This window comes from Bos indicus, chromosome 14, assembly GCF_029378745.1.
Source record: "Bos indicus isolate NIAB-ARS_2022 breed Sahiwal x Tharparkar chromosome 14, NIAB-ARS_B.indTharparkar_mat_pri_1.0, whole genome shotgun sequence".
Classification (NCBI taxonomy): Eukaryota; Metazoa; Chordata; class Mammalia; order Artiodactyla; family Bovidae; genus Bos; species Bos indicus.
This window is the reverse complement of record NC_091773.1, coordinates 64,076,766-64,096,500: the sequence shown is the minus strand read 5'-3', so window position 1 is coordinate 64,096,500 and position 19,735 is coordinate 64,076,766. Positions and strand designations below refer to the sequence as shown.

At 41.4% G+C, this 19,735-nt stretch overlaps 1 protein-coding gene and 1 long non-coding RNA gene across 2 annotated transcripts in view; one reads left to right on the top strand and one right to left on the bottom strand.

The window, feature by feature from the left end:
- The first annotated feature begins 906 nt into the window (after positions 1-906).
- LOC139186958 (uncharacterized) lies at positions 907-9,850 on the top strand. Its single transcript, XR_011570649.1, has 3 exons — positions 907-1,164; positions 4,518-4,610; positions 7,912-9,850. It is a non-coding gene; the product is annotated as an uncharacterized lncRNA (long non-coding RNA).
- Positions 9,851-9,939: 89 nt separating this feature from the next.
- SNX31 (sorting nexin 31) overlaps positions 9,940-19,735 on the bottom strand; it is an 81,612-nt gene continuing 71,816 nt past the window's right edge. The window contains exons 12-14 of the mRNA XM_019973477.2: positions 19,631-19,708; positions 14,011-14,067; positions 9,940-10,876 (exon numbers count right to left, since the gene is read on the bottom strand). Coding sequence (XP_019829036.2) covers positions 10,787-10,876; positions 14,011-14,067; positions 19,631-19,708 — 225 coding nt within the window. The 3' untranslated portion in view covers positions 9,940-10,786. The remainder of the gene's footprint in view (positions 10,877-14,010; positions 14,068-19,630; positions 19,709-19,735) is intronic.

Sequence of the window (19,735 nt, the reverse complement as noted above, 5' to 3'; positions counted from 1 at the left end):
TAAGTCGCTTCAGCCGTGTCCGACTCTGTGCGACCCCATGGACTGCAGCCCACCAGGCTTCTCCGTCCATGGGATTCTCCAGGCAAGAACATTGGAGTGGGTTGCCATTTCCTTCTCCAGTGCATGAAAGTGGAAAGTGAAAGTGAAGTTGCTCAGTCGTGTACGACTCTGTACGACCCCATGGACTGCAGCCTACCAGGCTCCTCCATCCATGGGATTTTCCGGGCAACAGCACTGGAGTGGGGTGCCATCTCTGTCCTCCACTATCTTCCACTTCCTCCACTATAGAGTTGGCTCAAATTCATGTCTTTCGAGTTGGTGATGCTGTCTAACCATCTCATCCTCTGCTGCCCCCTTCTCCTCCCTGCTTCAATCTTTCCCAGCATCAGGGTCTTTTCCAATGAATCCGTTCTTTGAATCAGATGGCCAGAGTATTAGAGCTTCAGCTTCAGCATCAGTTCTTCTGATGAATATTCGGGGTTGATTTCCTGTAGGATGCACCGGTTTGAGCTCCTTGCAGTCCAAGGGACTCTCAAGAGTCTTCTCCAGCACCACAACTTGAAAGCATCAATTCCTTGGTGCTCACCCCACTCCAGTACTCTTGCCTGGAAAATCCCATGGACGGAGGAGCCTGGTAGGCTGCAGTCCATGGGGCCGTGAAGAGTTGGACACGACTGAACGACTTCCCTTTCACTTTTCACTTTCACGCATTGGAGAAGGAAATGGCAACCCACTCCAGTGTTCTTGCCTGGAGAATCCCAGGGATGGGGGAGCCTGGTGGGCTGCCGTCTATGGGGTCGCACAGAGTTGGACACGACTGAAGCGACTTAGCAGCAGCAGCAGCAGCCTTCTTAATGTTCCAACTCTCACATCTGTTCATGACAACTAGAAAAAACATAGCTTTCACTATATGGACCTTTGTCAGCAAAGTGATGTCTCTGTTTTTTAATACACTGTCTAGATTTGTCATAGTTTTCCTTCCAAGAAGCAAGCGTCTTTTAACTTCATGGCTGCAGTCACCATCTGCAGTGATTAGGGAGCCCAAGAAAATAAAATCTGCCACTGTTTCCACTTTTTCCCCATCTATTTGCCATGAAGCAATGGAACCGGGTGCTATGATCTACCAAGAGCTGTAGTCATCAATTAATAGTTGCTGGCCTTCAGGTAAGTCTTCTCTGTAACCCAAATTGATATATTAGTAATAGCAACTGGCTGCTCTAATTTTCAAATATGAACCTAAGTTTTTTCAAAAAGGGTTTGACTACTTACATCCCACTTTTTAAAATTCCTAGACGAAATGCAACACGTGCCTAGCCAAAACTATAAAGATAGTGGGTGGTGAGAAGTACATTTACTGCAACTTTTTTTCCCTGAGTTTACCAACAACTCCAGTCCTGTGGCCAAGAAGACTTACCCTGCACAGAGATCCTCTCTCCCCTGAATTTTAGCATACTCACTCAGCCAATCCACCTTTTCCCTCTAGGGGGTCTCATGTCCATCCATTCCTTGGACATTACTAACAGTGTGTTCCTGGAAATGTCATGTAAATGTTTGGGATTTTTGTCAAATTTGAGAAAGACTCTATCAAATCTCTTTCACATAAGAATAAGACTTCAGACATTTCACATTTTCTTGTGCAGTGACTATCATAAATATTAAATATTCTTTGAATTGATGACATTTATTAACCAATTTGTCATTGATATTCTCCTTGAGGTTGTGTGCTGAGTTTATAATGTCTTCATTGATGCCAGTAAATTGTGTCAAATCAGCAAAGAATTTCTCCAGTGTGTTCTTACAATTTCCTCTTTTTTATTAATTGGTTAACAAACAATCCAAGACCTTAGTCATTACTTCTGTTCGAATGAATCTTTCCATCTTCATGATCTGCTTTTGTTTGATCTGAAAAAGTGTAGTGACTGCTAAGTGTGAGAAGTACAGCATTCCTCCTGGAGGATCTGAGAACCCGTTTCCTTGTTTCTCCAGCTTCTAGAGGTCACTCGAGTCCTTGGCTCATGGCCTCTTCCATGTTCCAAATCAGCAGTGTAGCATCTTTTCTTCTCTCTGACTTCTGCTGCCAACTGTGTATCCTCTCTAACTTTGACCCTCCTGCCTGTTTATAAGGACTCTGGATCATGTTGGGTACATCTGAATAATCCAGAACAGTCCCTCCATTTCAAGATCTTTAATTTTAGTCCCATCTGAAAAGTTTTTTTACTGCACAAGTTAACATAGTCACAGATTCTGGGGATTAGGACAGGGACACCTTTGGAGGAAATGTTATTCAGCCCACACAACGGCCCTGATGCTTAAACTCCATTTCCTTCAGGGAAATCTACCTTTTCTTCCTCATTAGCAAAATCTGTTTGGTCCTGAGTTCTGATTGTGAGAGTTCCAACAAGAGGAATACCTATAATTATAACTAGGGTAAGTGTTAACGAAGGAAAAGAAGGGAGATGCTGTATGAGGGCAAACAGTGCTGGGCCTAATTTAGATGGAAGAGCAGCAATGCTTTTGAATAAGTGATATTTAACTGAGATGCAGAGGAGGAGGAATTAATTATACAGTGAACAAGTGGAGTGATTCAGACAGAGGCAGCAGTATGTGTGGCCTGGGAATGGGGATGTCAGCGGGTGACTGAGTTGTGTCCCTGCCATCAAATCCTTAGCACCACCTACAGTGAGTGACACATCGAAGGTCTTAGCCCTGGCAGCATGTTGCAATCACTGCAGGGCCTTAAAAATACCAACACCCTGGCCAAGACCGAGTCAGAATTATTTGGAAGTATGGCCCAATATCCATAGTTTTTAAAGAGAATACTAATGTGCAGACAGGGCTGAGAACCCACTTTGTTAGATACAACCACAGGAGTAAGAATAAAAAAAATGACAAAAAATATTTGCTTGGGGTAGGATTTTCTCTTAAGAGGTTTTCTTCTTTTTAAAGAAAAGAAGGGTTTTGGCCATCTTGATTATACATTCCTCTTCAGTCTTAGAAAATGCAGAAAAAGCTTTCAAAAACATTGTTAAATAAACTATAAGTTTATATTGTACAATACAGAGTATATAGCCAATATTTTATAAATGACATTTACCATATAAATGTAGTACAACCTTTAAAATTTGTGGATCGCTATGTTGTACATCTGTAGCTTACATAATATTGTACATCAACTATATCTCAAATTTTTTTAAGAAAAGACCACTTTGTGACAGAATGCTTATCAGAAGACCCTCAAGTGATCCAGCAACCATCCAGTAACCAGTTGTCTCTGTAGAAAAGAGATGTGTTGGAACGGACAGGTGTTTTAAAAACACACCATATCTACAAAGGAAAGGGTGTTTCTTGGTTTTGAGTTCTTTTCCCAGGTGTTCCAGTTTTTTGTAGTACTAATGAATGACCATAAGGGGGAGACATGCTCCCAGAAAGCGTGACTTCCCCTGTCTCCAGTCTCTCACCCAGCCTAACGAGACATTGTAACACTGAGAGTTCTCAAGGCATAATCGTAGAGAGAGCAAGTCACAGAATTAGACTTAAATACCGTATATTTATCTACACCAGAGTTCTGTTCATTTCAGTTCTCCAACAGTTTACACATTTAAACCACTGGAAAAATAAATAAATAGCGTATGTGTGCCAGGCATTATATTTACAAAATTAAGGGAAAAAATTGAAACCTAGGAAGATAGTTTCCTTCAGCAGCCAACACAATTAGAAATGAAGCAGCAAGCAAATCTTTCGAAAAGGGATCTCTCTTCTTTTGTTAATTGAAAAGTAAACATCTTAGGTCTCCTTGAATTTCCGGAGTTACTAAGACAACAACAGCTACACCCCTGGGAAGAAGAAAAGAGCTTGGCTGCTTGTTGAAAACTCAATTTGTTATTTTTCTTTGCACTTAACCTGCATGTGGCAGAACCACACAGGTTTTCACGTGTACATTAGATTGAATAATATATGTGATGGGAATGTATATAGTGCCTAACCCCAATTATCTTTCTCTTCCAAAAGTAAAGTAACCGATTGTTAGCCAGGGAATACCTTTTGCAGAGATTTAAGCAAATGCATTGCTTTGCAAGCCTTTAAATGTGACTGGGGAGATGTGGGTTTGGTCAGAGAGGCAGAATGGCTGTGTGAGGGGATAATGGATTTATTACAGGCATTCTGTCTCACACAGTTGGGGCAGGAGTCCAGGAAGTGAAGGTCTGGAAGGAGGTGTTGGAGGCTAAGATCAAAGGTCACAAACTAGTTTCTCTGAGAATTCTAGAAGCCAAGTAAGGCTTGAAGCCCGCTGCAAGTGGGCCCATGAAGGGGGTCTTTGGGACTTGCTGTTTCTGTGAAGCCAGCTACTACTTTGTGAGCCCCCCACCAAGCAATTGGTGGTGGGCCTGGGCTCTGTCGGTCAAGAGGAAGAGCTGGTACAGAGTGGAGAGGGACAGAAACTTCTAGAAACTACCCTTTCCATGTCACTGTATCTGATTGTCAGAAGGTAACAGCCACTGCCTTGCTCTGTCTCCCAGGTCTCCTGGAAAGTCTTCTCTGTGCTAATTTTAAACTGGAACCACATAGGAACCGGGACACTTGGTTCAGCTCCCACCTTAACCAGCACACATGTAAGTTCTTATAACCAATTTTACAGATGAAAAAACTAAGGGCCATATAGGTAAATCGCCTATACTCACATTACTACCTGGAAGCAGAGGCAAGCTCAGAATTCGGGTCAGAGGGGTCATCTTCTACTCCACTCTCATGTCTCTCATCTTTTGTGGTAGTTAAACACTGCAAAGGATTTCAAGAAAATAGGAGAAAAAATTCAACTCATCACTTCTGAGTTCCTTTCCTAGGTTAAAGGTCTCTGAGTAGCCTGTGTACCAACACTAGGCCTAAATCACTCTATCTTGCCCAGACTGTCTCTGGGCACCTGGGTTACTGGGGCTCTTTGATAAGAAGTTATGCCTGTGACCACCAGATCTCAAAATCATTAAGTAATGAGATATGAGCTATTAGGCATGTGATGGATCATCTTATTTGGGGTGTAGGATTATGTGAGAACTTGCCCAAAGAACATTGTTGTTTATCGCAGAAAACATCAATACATACTCTCCAAAGTGATGGGAATACCAGACCACCTGACCTGCCTCTTGAGAAACCTGTATGCAGGTCAGGAAGCAACAGTTAGAACTGGACATGGAACAACAGACTGGTTCCAAATAGGAAAAGGAGTACATCAAGGCTGTATATTGTCACCCTGCTTATTTAACTTCTATGCAGAGTACATCATTAGAAATGCTGGGCTGGATGAAGCACAAGCTGGAATCAAGATTGCCGGGAGAAATATCAATAACCCCAGATATGCAGATGACACCACCCTTTTGGCAGAAAGTGAAGAGGAACTAAAAAGCCTCTTGATGAAAGTGAAAGAGGAGAGTGAAAAAGTTGGCTTAAAGCTCAACATTCAGAAAACTAATCATGGCATCTGGTCCCATCACTTCATGGGAAATAGATGGGGAAAAGTGGAAACAGTGTCAGACTTTATTTTTGGGGGCTCCAAAATCACTGCAGATAGTGATTGCAGCCATGAAATTAAAAGACGCTTACTCCTTGGAAGGAAAGTTATGACCAACCTAGATAGCATATTGAAAAGCAGAGACATTACTTTGCCAACAAAGGTCCATCTTGTCAAGGCTATGGTTTTTCCAGTGGTCAGGTATGGATGTGAGAGTTGGACTGTGAAGAAAGCTGAGCGCCAAAGAATTGATGCTTTTGAACTGTGGTGTTGGAGAAGACTCTTGAGAGTCCCTTGGACTGCAAGGAGATCCAACCAGTCCATTCTAAATGAGATCAGTCCTGGGTGTTGTTTGGAAGGAATGCTAAAGCTGAAACTCCAATACTTTGGCCACCTCATGCGAAGAGCTGACTCATTGGAAAAGACCCTGATGCTGGGAGGGATTAGGGGCAGGAGGAGAAGGGGACGACAGAGGATGAGATGGCTGGATGGCATCACCAACTCAATGGACGTGAGTTTGAGTGAACTCTGGGAGTTGGTGATGGACAGGGAGGCCTGGTGTGCTGCGATTCATGGGGTTGCAAACAGTCAGACACGACTGAGCGACTGAACTGAACTGAACTAATACTTGGGTTTCCCTGACAGCTCAGTTGGTAAAGAATCCACTTGCAGTGCAGGAGACCCCAGTTGGATTCCTGGGTCGGGAAGATCCCCTGGAGAAGGGATACCCACTTCAGTATTCTTGGGCTTTGCTTGTGGCTCAGCTGGTAAAGAGTCTGCCTGAAATGCAGGAGACCTGGGTTCTATCCCTGGGTTGGGAAGATTTCCCTGGAGAAGGGAAAAGCTACCCATTCCAGTATTCTGGCCTGGAGAATTCCATGGACTAGTCCATGGGGTCACAAAGAGTCGGACATGACTGAGCGACTTTCACTTTCAACTAATACTTAGATACATGATGGATATAAATTCAGTTACAAGTAAACATTTTAGGTTTAACCATTGTGGTACGTGTTCAGTCAACACGTAAAAATAAACTCTTACGTACAGTCTTCCTGTTTTCTTCCTTAACGTGGTGCTATACGAGTGATGGGAGTCTATGTGCTTTCTCTCTGAGCGTAAAGAGGTGTACTTGTTGGCCTAGTGCTCCTGGAAAGCATGAAGCTCCACCAGCTTGTGTGAACCAGAATCTATGAATCAACTCTGCGATTAATTGATTTTTGAACAGAATACATCTTCAAGTTTGTTGGCTTTTGCAACCTGTATGTTTACTAACTGCCGTGTCACTTGTCTCGCTCATCATCTTTGTTGTGACCTTCTCATGATTAGGATCCAGGGGCAGTAGATTTCCATTGTCTCTTCCTCTGCTCACCAGACCCCATTCCAAAGGACTGGAGCTCTTCAGAAATTCTGCAGGGACCAGTTTCTAGTGCAAACAAAAGCACACATGTGCAGAGCAAAGCCAACTCACACTTTTCAGCCTGCTGCTCTGAGCGCCTCCACCCCAAACAACTGCTGTACCGCAGACCCCATCAAATATGTGCTCTTGTGGACAGATGGAAAACCCATTAGGAAGTACAGCCAACTCTGTGTTCCCACATTTCCGGGAGAGAAACCACATTCGGTGCAGGAGCAGTGCAAAATCACTAGGGTCAGTGCCTTTAAATCAACTGAACATCTCATCTCTTCCAAGATATTACACAAGCAAAGCCCATATGGTTAGCCAAAGGCTCTGCCCTACAGGAAAGTACATGGGCTAGGGCTAGACCAAAGAACCAAGCCCACTTTGTATTTTTTTCTATGGCTCTAACTAATTTTTTTTATCTGGGAAATTATTATACAAATGACTTGTTTTTTAAAAATAGTAACAAATAGATATTACAAAGCAACTTATCAGAACAATTATAGGTGAATACGGTGGCAGAGGGAAGTACAATTATAAGGCTTAAGCTGTCTTATGGCTTCCCTTGTAGCTCAGTTGGTAAAGAATCCGCCTGCAATGCAGGAAACCCCGGTTCAATTCCTGGGTCAGGAAAATCCTCTGGAGAAGGGATAGGCTACACACTCCAGTATTCTTGGCCTTCCCCTGTGGCTCAGCTGGTAAAGAATCCACCTGCAATGTGGGAGACCTGGGTTCCATCCCTGGGTCGGAAGATCCCCTGGAGAATGGAAAGGCTGCCCACTCCACTATTCTGGCCTGGAGAATTCAATGGACTATATAACAGGGTCACAAAGAGTTGGACACGACTGAGCAACTTTCACTTTCTTTTCAAGCCATCTTATGAGGGATTATTAGTTAGCCATACATTTGTAAGTTAATTCAGCATGTCTTATTTGGGGTGGGGTGGTGTCTTATTTTGAGCCAAAAAAAAGTTCATAACTTTCTCTTGACTTTTTTCCTGGGATCACAGATGGCAGGGTCAAGAGCTTCCTCATGAAGGAGAGAAGCGCTTTCTACTCCATCTCCTACCTGAGCCCACACGGGCCCCTCCCTCAGCCTGCCTGGTGGACCACCGTCCACCCACGGCAGGAGGAGAGAGGACCAGAAATCATCCGGAGACATCGTTGCTGCCACGGCGTGCTTTGCTTTCGTTCTGCCTTTTAGGATCATTTTGGCCATTATTTCCCCACTGAGGCTTGTAACCTATTTGGTTTTCCACAAATTAAGATCCCTCAGCTCTTCTTAAATTCACCCTGAGGGGGAACTTAAGGCAATTTTTTATCTACATGTTTCACACAAAATTTGCTTCCCGATTGTCCACATGGGGATGTGTGCAAGCCGGACACTCACCAGTGGCTTTGGCGAGTCCATCAGCTCTTCAGACAAAGCCCACACATGCTTCCCTCCATGGGTCCCAACGGGGCTCAGATTTCAGGGCCCAACCACCACTGAATCAGCTCTGACCTTTTCCCCCATAATTATTTTTGTGAAAATTTCAGACTCAAGTGTGTTTGCCTGTGGGCAAAGTGCCAGTTATTTTAGGACTATGAATAGCGGTAGAAACATATATGTATGTCTCGACATGGAGATAAGTGATGTTAATGACTGTAAACCCATAGATTAAAGCATATGCTGATTTCCAAAGCCACACCACACCCCTTAGGAGTTACTTGAATGAATTTCGCAATTGCCTACCTGCATTACTCACGCCCCGAAGGATGTCTTCGGATGTCTTGCTGGGGCGGATGGCTGTGCTGTTGGGAAGGTCCTACCTCACCCCAAGCAGTGATGGGGTCTCACTGGCCATCTTCTCTCGGAGCCTGCAGCTGGGAAGGTCACTCTGGCAGTTGGAAGTCAGGCTTTTTAACCCAATAATGAAGTAGCTTTGATCCAGAAGTGATTCAAACCCCCAATTCCTTCCAGATAAAGGAAGGCCCAGTAACCCCCATAGGAGCTAATTAATTAATAGCTCCTTCTTATCTTGCATAACTGCTGAGGAAGTTTGTTTCCCACTGTCTCAGTTCATTTATTCTTCACAGTATGTACTATGGAATGCACTTCATCACTTGTATTTTTCTTCTCCTATTTTGATATTGATGGTGATCTCAATGTCTTGGGGGAAAAAAACTATTAAATTCAATGCTTCTGTTTTTGCCATCATCAAACAGGGGTAAATTGCTCTACTTATACTAAGGGATGCTGCAGTCCTGTAGGCATAGGTGCTGGTCCCTCTTATCTCCTAACCACTCCCTTAACCTCAGACTTCGCTAGCGCAGAGCAGGGTTGCTTATCCTTCCCTGGACACTGCACTTGCTCTCCCACCAGAGTCGATGCTTCTTTCTACCTGCGTGCCCCTATCTCTGCCTCTGCTTGACTCTGCTTTCTTCAAAGTCCCTCTTCACCTCAGGCCTTCTTGACCACCCCCTGCAACTTCCTATGACACACAGGACCACACTACACATTGGACACCTACTCCCATGCTGTCTTGGATTATTTGCAACTATGTATCATTAAAGGGTTAACATTCAACTATTTTTGATCTACAACAGCAGTTAAATATGGTTCCATCTAATATATACATTTTCTCACCCAAATACAAATTCTCTTTGCATTTCTAAGGTCTTCAATAAATCCTTACACAGTGTAGGCATTTGCTATTAAAAAGAAATAGACTTTTGACTATTCTTAAATTGGCAAAATAGAGAATAAGCTTCTGTTTTAATTGGAAAATGTATCTTAGCCCATTAATACACTCACCATGGGTGATCTGGGATGATTCCACCTTGCAAAAATGTCCCACCATCACCTAAAATGTAAAAATGAAACTTCATGGCCCTAGGAATTATGGTTAGAGATAGTGCTTTATAAATATAATAGGGCTTTAATAGATTCTACACTTCAAAAAATCATTCACAGAGTTTTTTCACCAATAAATCGTACACTCACTAGAATATATTCCTATTTATTATATAATTAGTTACACAACACAGTTAGAAAAGAACATTAAAATATCACACTTTATTGATTACATTGATTCCTCTGTCCCTCTCCCTTATTGCAATATTAATTCTGTGTATAATTCTATTAGTTATCACAATGAACTGAAACTGGATAAGGAAAAATCTAGTGAAAAAGTATACATCGTTTTAAAGCTAAGATATTTGATATTGAGTGAAGGGTCCCCTTGGTTTCCAAAATAAAAATATCCAAAATAGCGTCATGATTGTTGAACTGAACTCAGTATACTAAGGACAGAATGTACCTACAACTGTGGAGAAACAGAGCACGGGGCAGCCTATTACTTTGAGTACATCCATATTGGTAGGCTCAGAGTTACATAAGAAAACAAATTGGTGTTTCATCACCTCCTTGTTCTGATGCTTTGGACGGATCAGTGAAGTCCAGATTTCTTTTTCAATGATTCCATTTCTTAGAGCCACAGCTGATGAGTCATGTCTTCAGATCTTAACCCCAAATGCATTTGTAGTGTTTTAGATTAGGTCTTTCATTCATGCAATATCAGAACATATAAAAGGCTTCATGAAGCCAGGACAACATATATTTTAGGGGAAGAAAAAAGAAGGAGGTTTGTACTAATTGATTCAGATTTGCCATTTGTCATTTATAAGTCATTAAAAACAAACTGTATGACCTTGGTTTGCATTTTCTTTTAATCTTGAGACAAACAGAGTTTTGAAGTAGTCTTGATGAATATGGTCCATCCAGGAAAAAAATGGGAAGGCTCACATTTCTTCCATTGGTGGTAGGAAGCCCACTTTCAACTTCCAAGCCCTTTCATGGTCAAGATCACCTTTAAGACCATTTTAAGAAGTTAGACTTTGTCTTCAAAGATCTTCCTTTATGGTCCCAAAACCACAGTCAACTTCAGCTATCTTAATCTTGCTTTTTCTTGGCAGAAAACTAGAATGGTCTTTCTGTTACAAAGTAAACAGAGAGGTCAGAAATACATATGAGAGGAAGTAATTTCCATAACAACAATAATAGTTAAAAAGCCAAAGATTAATATTAAAAAGGCAACAGAAAGGTTATATCTGTTAAGCAATGATTGTTTTAAATGGTTTTACCCTGGATTTCCCTGGTGGTAGAGTGGATAGGAATTCATTTGCCAATGCCAGCGGATACCTGTTCGACCCCTGATCCAGGAAGATTCCACCGTGTCCCAGAGCACAGAAGCTCCTGAACCACAATTACTGAGCGTGTGTTCTCCAGCTGGCGCCCAGTGGAAACCACTGAGGTCCAGGCGCCTAGAGCCTGTGCTCCGCCACAAGAGAAGCCACCACACTGAGAAGCCCCTGCACCGCAACGAAGAGTAGCCCCCCTCACCACAACCAGAGAAAGCCCCCGTGCATCAATGAAGACATAGCGCAACCAAGTAAATAAAAAAAATTTTTTAATGGTTTTATCTTGTAGCAGCTGTGTTTCAGGGGTGGGTATACATCAATGGCACCCCACTCCAGTACTCTTGCCTGGAAAATCCCATGGACGGAGGAGCCTGGTAGGCTGCAGTCCGTGGGGTCGCTAAGAGTCGGACACGACTGAGCGACTTCACTTTCTCTTTTCACTTTCATGAATTGGAGAAGGAAATGGCAACCCATCCAGTGTTCTTGCCTGGAGAATCCCAGGGACAGGGGAGCCTGGTGGGCTGCCGTCTATGGGGTCGCACAGAGTCGGACACGACTGAAGCGACTTAGCAGCAGCAGCAGCATACATCTGTTACTGTTGAGGGCGCCCCCTACTGGTATGAAGAGGCATGTCCAGAGCACCTTTGCAAGCACTGGGGCGTCTCCAGGTAACACTTGAACCCTGCCTCTCTTGTCTTTTCCTCATCTCTTAAAGACATATGACTTTCTGTTTTTATCTTCACCAAAATCTTCAGTGCACATCCCTCACAAAGTTTTACAAAAAAGTATTATAGACATTTTAACATACTTTAAGAAGTTACGGTTGCTGCAGACCTTCAGTGAGTGAATAGTCGACTTTCAGTGTTTATAAAATCTCTAAGACAGAGTCACAGAGACTGGGTTTTGGCCCTGGTGAAATAAATGTGTGGCAGCTCACCAGACAGAGCAACTAAAACTTTTTTTTTTTCCTATGAGGAATTTGTCTTGATAGAGAGGCCTCATGGCAGAGCAGTTAAAGGAACAACAGCAACAAAATTTTATTTGTTAAATAACAAAGAGTGTTTGGGCATGGATACTAACTCTGTCATTTACCAGCTGGGTGACCTTGGGCAAGTTACTTAACCTTTCTTCTGTTTTCAGTTCCCTTGGCTACAAACCAAGGATAATAATAATATCTGGCTTGCTGTGAGTTATATGTGGAAAGCAATTATAACAGTGCCTAGCTCAGGATAAGCTCTCTATAAAGGTTGGCTAAACTAAGTTGGAATTCAATACAGTTGGGCACCAGGCTCCCTTCCAACCTGCTGGCCCTGCTCAGAGCATCACAGAGGTTCACCTCCTTTAGCATTGCGGTTCATCCATGCTGACTAGCATCTCTGTTGTTCTAGGACAGTGGCTCTCGAACTCAAACGTGCATCAGACTTATTTGGAGGGCTTGCCCAATACAATTGCTGGGCCCCAGCCCCAGAGCTTCTGGTCCAATATGGTTGGGGCCTGAGAATTTAAATTTCTAGTAAGTTCCCAAGGGATGCTGACCCTGACAGTCTAGGGACCCCACTCTGAGAACCACTCTTTTAGAGTAATGGTTTCAATCCTGGCTGTACTTTAGATCATCTGGGCAGCTAAAAAATCCCACTGCCAGGCCCCTCAGAAAAATTTGTTAATAAATCAGAATCTTTGAGAATGGGGCTCAGCCATCATGTTTCTTGAGCTCTTCAGGTGATAACATTATACAGCCAAGTTTGAGAACCACAGCTCTATGCCATACTATGCTGCTGACATGGATGAATTTAAGTGATGAAGTTATCTTAAAGATAAAGAAGAAGTCTGGTGCAGTGTTTCCCATTGGCATTCTTGCTATAAATGCTGATCTACTGGATCCATCTTTTGGGGTGGGAATTTGCATTTTAATAAGCACCCCAAGCATCCCTTATACACATCCAGTTTTTTGACCTGCCTGAAGACACATAGCCAGTAATTGGTGGAGTTTTCACTGTCTGTCTCTGATGTAAGCAGCCAGAAATGCTGTTATTATGTAAGAGAGAGAAGTCTGCTTTTAGTCTGTGTTTAAAATTTTTCTCTGATCTTATCCACTCAAGGAAGGACCGTATATATTTATAAATACTGTAATTATATACTAACTACCTTTATATACACAGCAGGCTCTGTGACAGGAGCTGAACCAATAATGAATCCCATTCAATGCTACTTAGAGGCCACCTTTATTTCATTCACACCCACTAAGATATGAACCTCAAAAGGAAGAGTTAGTTAAGGACACAGCTGTGGAATCAGACTGCCTGCTTCCTTCTACCAACTGTGCAACCTGGAGCAAGTCACCTAACCTCTCTGTGTTCCAGTTTCTTCAACTGATCTGAGGAATGGTGATACAGTACCAATGATACAGGATCATGGTGAGGATAAATGTGTTAATCCACAGAAAAGTACTTTGAATGGTGTCTGGCCATTAGTGTTTATTAATGCTTTCTATTATGATATTTACTGCTATAGTTATCTGCACAGCAGACCTAAACACTTGAAAAAGCAGTTTATCAACTTAAAGGCTGTTTTATTCAGAATACACTGCAGAAAGTCTATGAAACCAAAACATACAAACTAGAAAGAACATTTTCAAAAAAAAACTGCACGGAGTAGAGAAGAAAATCACTAGAGTTTTGTGTTCTTCTTGGAACTTTTGTATATATAAATTCAGGAAAGCATTTCTCCTAGCCCAACTGGGTTCTACAGTAAAAACACTCTGTTTCTGTGATGGTCGTCCAATTGGACCAGTCTGCGTGGAGGAGCTTCTGAGAAAGAGAATTCTGGCTTAACCTTAAAAGTAGAATGACTTTGGTTACTTAAAAGGGGAAAAACAGGCAGATTTATCAAAATTATAATATACCCATTACATAATTTTACTCACAGACCTGGTTTTGTTGAATGTGGTATTTTTTACTTTTGCCTTGTTCTGGAACTTCAATCTGCTAAATAGATTAGTGAAATGTCAGTCAGCACAGCCAGAGAAGCGAGCACACAAATAATCTATTTAACCAGCACATTTCTCCTTCCACAATAATCCTCTTAATGGTCCCGAAGGCTGCCAGTCAGCAGGACACCTGCTCGTCATCCGCACAATCCCCCTTCGTTTGCAAGTACCTCAGCGTTTCAGAAATCGAGTCCCCGAAAGTGAAGTGAAGCTTAATGTTTAACGTTGGTGGCTGCCTATGGATTTTGTGATTTAACACAGCTTTTAAAAGGACTTCACACAAAATGAACTCCTAAATCCAGAAATAATCCACCGAGCTCCAATCCATATGCTGAACCAAAGCCAAATGGGGCTCTGATTAATCAAAAGGCATCATTAATCAAGAGAAGAATCAAACTGAAGTTTAAGGCACTTGAATATACCTCATGCACATAAAGTAACCTTAATATAACAGTCAGGGGCCCAGCAGAAAGCAGATGGCTTACTCCTGGGGTAACCGAGGGAGTTTTCCACAAGGAACTGCTTAATGGAGGTGTGGTAAGGATTAGAGTGCACCAATGAATGGATGTAGCTAGTGGCGAGGAGCTGGGGTGGGTGTGGGTTCTCACCACTTCTGGGTCTCAAGGGGTGAGGGGAGCAGCTGGTACTGGAACCAGAGTGGCCGAAGCAGCAGGTAGGAGAGGTCGCTTCAGGAGCTGTGGCACTCAGTCGAGGACTGGGCCAACCGCAGAGACCAGGCAGGGACGGAGTCAGAGAAATAAATACCCTGGTCTCCACTTCCTCCCACCTCACTGGGTTTCCCCATGGGTGACCCCGGTTGGAAGCTGGAGGTCAGAGGGTAAGATCATAGCACACCAAGGTCAGTCTCCTAGCCAGGGTTTAGGGGAAAGGACTCTTAGACTTTTCCTATATTGGGTTGGCCAAAAAGGTCATTCAGGTTTTTCCAAGCATACTGAAAAACCTGAAAGAATTTTCTAGCCAGCCCAACAGAAAAAGAAAAGAACTACTATTAAAGAACTATGCTTTCGGTGTGTATCTGAGCTTATCACTCTCTCATCCTAAATGTCTCTTTACTAATTGCTTTTCTTTTCCAACAAATAAACTCCTTGACTCTGGATTCTCAGTTTCTAGCCACTATATATGGTAAATATAGGCATCGGTAAATGATAGAATGAGGGGGTGAATTAACTAAGTTGCTTGTTATTCATGAGATCATGTCCCCTATATAAAGCAGGACATTACAAAATAAGTGGGATAAATAACACGGTACTGCACAAGAGGATTAATTTTTAACTATGATTAACTTAATTTTTCTGTAAAATATATCGCTTTGAAGGATACATAGGACTTCCTTTGGGTCAGTATTCTCAATAGAGATGTCCATATATTTGCAGCCTATCTCGATAGTTTTAAAAAATCATTATTAGGTCTTGATAAATGAGAAAGTAATGTTCCGAGGCCTTGTGTTTTGTTATTTTATCATTTTACAGCATTACATGATAGTCTGTAAGTAGTCTTGTGCAGTGAAATACAGAAGTTGGGGGAAACTTCTTGGAATTTTTCTCTCTCCTAGTCTCCTTCCCCTCCTTCTCCCTATGTAAAAATAAAACACATTAGAATTGTTCAGCAATTTCTGATATAGTTTGGTTCCTTGACTTATTTCAGTAGGCTTTTTATATTTTATATATCAGGGTGATAAAGTTGGGGGGGAGTTAATCCTTTTTTTCATAATGCAGGATTCCTGCACTCTCTCTCTCAACAGAGAGTTTCTGTTGATAGCATAATCCTTCATTCCTTCCCCTCTGGCTCTCTGAAACTGTCCTCCTGCTATGCTCGGACCATTCTTGTGACGGCTGTAATGTCAGTACCTTTTCTGTTTTCTGAACTGGACAAGCTATGCAGAGGCTGCCGATCCTGGGACATCAGATAGCACTGGCCTTGGTGTTTCCCCTTCTCATCACATAACAGGAACACACTTCAAAGCCCCCAATGGCCTTTTACACTGTCTGATCTCGCCCCAAATGAAAGAGAAGTGGAGAGAGAAATATATATGGTTATGGTAACTGGGGAGGGGAGGGGAGGTATGAGGCAAGCTGGAGTCAGAAGGCCACCTTGTTCTTCACCATTTTTCAGAAGACCAGTTTAGAGATTCAGACCCACTGTTAAGTAAACCTAAGGAAAAGTTATATAAACTAATAAAAACAAACTAGGTATAGACTATTTTTAAAAATAGTTTTTCAATTCAGAAAATATTTACTAGCATATTTCTGATAACTCATGTATTCAGATTATGGTTCAATATATAAATAATGATAATTATAATGATCATAATACACTTTCAGAAGCTCCTTAGGAATGAAAGTGAAAGTCACTCAGTCCTGTCCGACTCTTTGCAACCCCATGGACTATACAGTCCATAGAATTCTCCAGGCTAGAATACTGGAGTGGGTAGTCTTTCCCTTCTCCATGGGATCTTCCCAATCCAGGAATCGAACCAGGGTCTCCTGCATTGCAGGCAATTCTTTACCAACTGAGCTATCAGGGAAGCCCTTATATCCTGTATGCAGGGAATACACGTACTACATAAAATCCACCTGCTTTCTTTTCTTGGTGTCTTTTAGATTTCTTTACATAGCAGAGATTGCTGTTAGCCTACTCCATTATTCATTCTGTTGTTTCTTAGTAGTAACACCCACATTTATTTGGAAAGACAACATACTCTGCAAAAAGACTACATTTACCAGACTTCCTTACAGTTGGGTGGGGGCCTGCGATATGACTAACTCTTGGACAATGAGCTATAAGTAGAAATTCTATGTGAGACTTCTGAGACTCCTCATTAAAGAAAAAGGGTGAGTGCTTCTGCATACTTTCCTTACACTTGTTATCTGGAATGTGCATGTAATGGCTGGATCTCCAGCAGTCATCCTGGGCATGAGGTAAAAGCCGCACACTGAAGTTGGCAGAGCAGAAAGATCTCTGGTGACACCGTGAACTCACTATCACAGCCCCATTCTGCCTACTTCTGGGCTTTTAGATGAGATAGAAACAGACTTTTATCTTGTCCAAAACACTTATTTTGTCTTGTTTTTTGTCATTGGCAGTCAAAACTACTCCTAACTAATATAGTTTATTTTCAAATAAAATAATCCTTTAATTTTGTTCTAGTTAAAAGTAGCAAATATTAAAAAAAAAAATCAATTTAGGTTTTTGTATAAGAGCACAGCTCTAAGAATAATGTTACACATTTTTCTCCTTTCTGGTTTTTCAATTAATACTGTCTTAAGAATTTAACACTTTTTTGGCTGCATGGTTACATTTTTCTTTAGTGCATTCATTTGACTTCAAATCTTAATCATCTCTTCGTAAGTGGTTCAAGTCTTAACCTTTGACACCATTGCCTAAAGCTAACTAAGCTAATTAACTCTAAGTTAGCACTAAATTTCTTCTTTCAATTCTTTCTTCTTACCAGGATAAAACAGTACTATTTAATCTCTCAAGGGACCATCTGCTTTATTTATGGGGTTCAGTCGGTTACAGTTTTCTCAGTTTTTCTTTCCCTCCCCAGATTCTTCACAATTATAAAATTTTAGAATTTATTCTGCCTTGTAAATTTTGGTCTATGAGACTTCTATAAGTGATAGGTGTCAATTCAGGCTTTATATGTTTTGCCTAGAAAATGAGTAAATGTCACAGTCTGACATTTATATGGTTACTTTAAGCTCCATAAAATGACTTGGTCTTATCAACTGTACTTTGTGAGGAGATCCAAAGTTCAAAGAGATGATCTGTCTTTTCTATCTCCTTTCCAGGGTCCCGTTCTACCCAACGGTTTGTATTAATAGATGAAATTCCAGACTAAAATGTGGACTATTCCTACAACATTCTCTTGAAATGTGAACTATTCCAACATCATCCAATTTTCAGAGGAAAAATCTTAACTTCTTTCTAAGAACCAACATAAGGAAAGAAATTTGATGAGTATTTGGATAAGGCAATACAAGTTTTATTGACTACCATGATGATTTTGCTATCAGTCACCAGGATAAATTATAGATTTTAATTTGCATGCAAATCTATGGAATATGATGGTGTGGTTGTTTTTCTTGAAAACTTTAAATAGATTACTACCTCCTCCTACTGTAGAGAAAACTCTTTTAGATATTCATTGTACAAGTATTTCCTGCATCAAGTAGCTTACACTTTATCAAACCACATTTGAGAGCACTTCTCCCTTTTAATGGGGCTACATTAATTGCTTTTCTCTGTATATACACATACATATATAAAATGATATATATTTATGTTTATACATATTTATAATATACATATATTTAAATTGAGGCCTAAATGGGTCCATCCTTCTTAGGAGGTTAGATTTTATTATGCTTTTAAAAAAAAAGCATTCTTGATTGTTTTATTGGTGTGATTTGCTATTCTCTAGTACATTTTGAAGTGTTCAAACACCAAGGGGCAGTGATTTTTATCTTCCCTGGGAAAATATTTTGAGTTCTAGAAGAAAGAAAAGTAAATATAAAATGTAACATTTTTCTGAGGAAAAAAGCTGCAAAGTCAAGTAAAGATAAGTGTTAAACTAAAGGTATAATCCGCCCTCTTATAATACACTAAAACCTTAGGAAAAGTTTTCAAATATTTTCTGTTGTATTTTTAAAGCCCAGTGTGTTATCCTACAAGAGAATTATGTTTATAAATGTCATTTTAAAAAATCAAAGTGTACTGTCTTACTTGGGACAAGCTTGTATCCTGATGGTGACAAGGCAAGTAGAAAGTTTAGAATCTCAGGGACTCTTTACAGCCCCAGCACCAACACTTACAGTGAGCAACTAGGCCTTTATTGAAGATGGAGACAAGAAAAATAAATTTTACACTGAGAAAAAAGTATAGCCTTGAGAGCTTCTTTTACTTGATGGCTTCTCCCAACTGCTAAAGGCATTTTAATTTGGTACAGTGGAGGTATCAAGAGGCTGTGAGTTCTATCTAGAGACAAAACTTCAGAGCTTATTTAAGCTCTTAGCTGCTGTGCTGATTCTGTCCATGTTGTTGCTTTTATGGTAAATCTGGAATCTTCCATTTGGGAGAAGGCAGAAATACAAGGATACAGAGTTGAGGTTTAGCAAGTTCTCAGCAACCCAAGGACAACTGACTTCTCCCTGGGAAATTGGCTTGAATTCTGAAGATTGAGCTCCCAGGGAGCTGAGAAGCTCACTTCTGGGCAGTTGGGTTCGTCCCTGAATTTGAAAGACCCTGATGCTGGGAAAGATTGAAGGTGGGAGGAGAAGGGGACGACAGAGGATGAGATGGTTGGCTGGCATCACTGATTTGATGGACATGAGATTGAGCAAGCTCTGGGAGTTGGTGATGGACAGGGAAGCCTGGTGTGCTGCAGCCCATGGGGTCGCAGAGTCAGACACGAGTGAGCGACTGAACTGAGCTGAACTGGAAGACCAGACTCACTGTGTCCGGGAAAATTCATGAGTGTAGTTTAGTGCCAGCTGATGGTGGAAACAAACTGAAACACAGACACAGACAAGAGCACTTACCATTTCTGGATTCTCTGCAGCTTGCTTTACCATCTTTTCTGAAATCATCTTTTTCAAGCAGCTACTCAGCAAAAAAGCCTAAGAAACCCAGAAATAAAGAACTCT